Source organism: Malurus melanocephalus, unplaced genomic scaffold, assembly GCF_030028575.1.
Source record: "Malurus melanocephalus ecotype Western Australia unplaced genomic scaffold, MMel_1.1 scaffold_1209, whole genome shotgun sequence".
In the NCBI taxonomy this organism is placed as follows: domain Eukaryota; kingdom Metazoa; phylum Chordata; class Aves; order Passeriformes; family Maluridae; genus Malurus; species Malurus melanocephalus.
Genome location: NW_026624441.1, coordinates 65,657 through 67,945, shown reverse-complemented (window position 1 = coordinate 67,945; position 2,289 = coordinate 65,657). Strand labels below are relative to the sequence as shown.

At 39.7% G+C, this 2,289-nt stretch overlaps 1 protein-coding gene across 1 annotated transcript in view; it reads left to right on the top strand.

Moving 5' to 3' along the window:
* Positions 1-2,289, top strand: part of LOC130586565 (CUB and sushi domain-containing protein 2-like) — a gene marked incomplete at its 5' end in the record, with an annotated part of 54,308 nt that overhangs the window by 2,725 nt on the left and 49,294 nt on the right. Inside the window, 2 exons of the mRNA XM_057387413.1 lie at positions 359-485; positions 1,470-1,672. Coding sequence (XP_057243396.1) covers positions 359-485; positions 1,470-1,672 — 330 coding nt within the window. The remainder of the gene's footprint in view (positions 1-358; positions 486-1,469; positions 1,673-2,289) is intronic.

Below are 2,289 nucleotides of genomic sequence, written 5' to 3'. Positions count from 1 at the left end.
CGGCTGCTTCTCCTTCATTTTCTGATGAATGTGGAGCAGGATCAGGGCAGCTCTGCCTTTCCTCCCCGGGGATCCAGGTGCAGGGAAACTCTGCCAGGTGCTCAGAGCAAGCAAAGAAATGCAGAATAATTCTGATAATTCCTAATAATTCTGATAACTCAGACTAATTTTGATAACTCAGAATAATTTTGATAACTCAGAATAATTCTGATTCAGCAATTTTCTTCATCTTCGCTCTGTGTGCTTTAAGAATCCCCAGAAAAAGTGAGGAATAATCTTTGCGGAACGAGATTGGCGTTATTGCTGTAAAAATCCATAAATCCTCTTCCGGACCCCAAAAATTATTTTTTTATTGCAGCTGAATGTGGAGGGACGATTCGAGGAGAGACCTCAGGGCGGATCCTTTCCCCGGGGTACCCAACCCCCTACGACCACAATCTCAACTGCATCTGGACCATCGAGGCCGAGCCCGGCTGCACCATCGGGTGAGCAGGACCGGGATTGGGATTGGGATTGGGATTGGGATCTTCCCCACCCGGAGATGATTTTTCTAGAATTGGGCTGATTTTTCCAGGATTGGAATTATTAGTTCCAGGTTGGGATTGGGATTGGGATCTTCCCCACCCGGAGATGATTTTTCTAGAATTGGGCTGATTTTTCCAGGATTGGAATTATTAGTTCCAGGATGGAATTATAAATTATAGATAAATACATTCTGTATTTTTGTAGATCATATAATTAATTTTACAAATGTAATAAACAGTGGAATTTGTAATTATATGTAGTATATTGTGTATGATCTTTATGGATCATATTATATATATTATATATAACATTATTGACTATATAAACATAATTAATGAAATCACTAACTATATATAAATATATATTTTATATATCATATAATATATATGGTGTTTTTAATTATATAGATGTAATTAACAAGGAAATTATGAATCATACAAATATCTATTATTTGTATGTATCATGTAATAAATTACATATAATTTTATTAATTTTGTAAGTATATATAATGTATATTTTTATAATATATACATTATATACATGATGTAATATATATCATATAATATATATCATATAATATATAATATATATAAAATATATATTATATATATTACATAATTTATGAAATATATAATATATATAAACATAATGAATAGTGAAATAATTAATTATAGAAATATAATTACCATTAATATATAAATTCTAATTATATAGGTAATACAATTAATTATAAAAGTAGGAGAGGACCCAGCTTTAGGATTCCTCAGAAAGAACCCAGATTCCAATAAAACCCCTCCATTCCTGACCCCATTGGGTTTGCTTTACCTATGGGATTTACGAGCCAGGATTGAGGCTGGAATATTTGCTCCAGCTCATTCCTCGTGGGCTGGAATTGAGCACAAATCCCACTCCGGGGCTGAATTCCGATGGATTTGTTCCCCCAGGCTGCATTTCATGGTGTTCCACACGGAGGAGTTCCACGATGTGCTGCGGATCTGGGACGGGCCGGTGGAGAACGGGATCCTGCTGCGCGAGATGAGCGGCTCAGCGGCGCCGGGGGACGTGCACAGCACCTTCAACTCCCTCATCCTGCAGTTCAACACCGACTTCTTCACCAGCAAGCAGGGATTCGCTATCCAGTTCTCAGGTGGGATGGATGGGAGGGGGTCCTCGAAAAGCCAGCCAGACCACGAGGGAAAACCCAAATAAAACTGCACAGGGATTCCTTAAAAACCCAGCCCGACCCCAAGGGAAAACCCCAATAAATCCCGAAGGAAAAGAGGGAGGGATTCCTCAAAAACCCAACCAAACCCCGAGGTAAAACCCAAATAAATCCCAAGGGAAAAGGGTGCAGGGATTCCTCAAAAACACAGCCAGACCCTGAGGGAAAACCCAAATAAATCCCGAGGGAAAACGGTGCAGGGATTCCTCAAAAATCCAACCAAGCCCCAAGGAAAAATCCAACCAAACCCATAAGAAAAACCCAACCAAACCCTAAGGAAAACCCAAATAAATCCCAAAGGAAAATGGTGAAGGGATTCCTCAAAAATCCAACCAAGCCCTGAGGGAAAACCCAAATAAATCCCAAGGGAAAAACTGTGCAGGGATTCTTCAAAACCCCAGCCAAACTCTGAGAGAAAACCATGCAGGGATTCCTCAAAAATGCCGCCAGACCCTGAGAGAAAGCCCAAATAAATCCCAAGGGAAAACGGTGCAGGGATTCCTCAAAAATCCAACCAAGTCCCAGGGAAAAATCCAACCAAA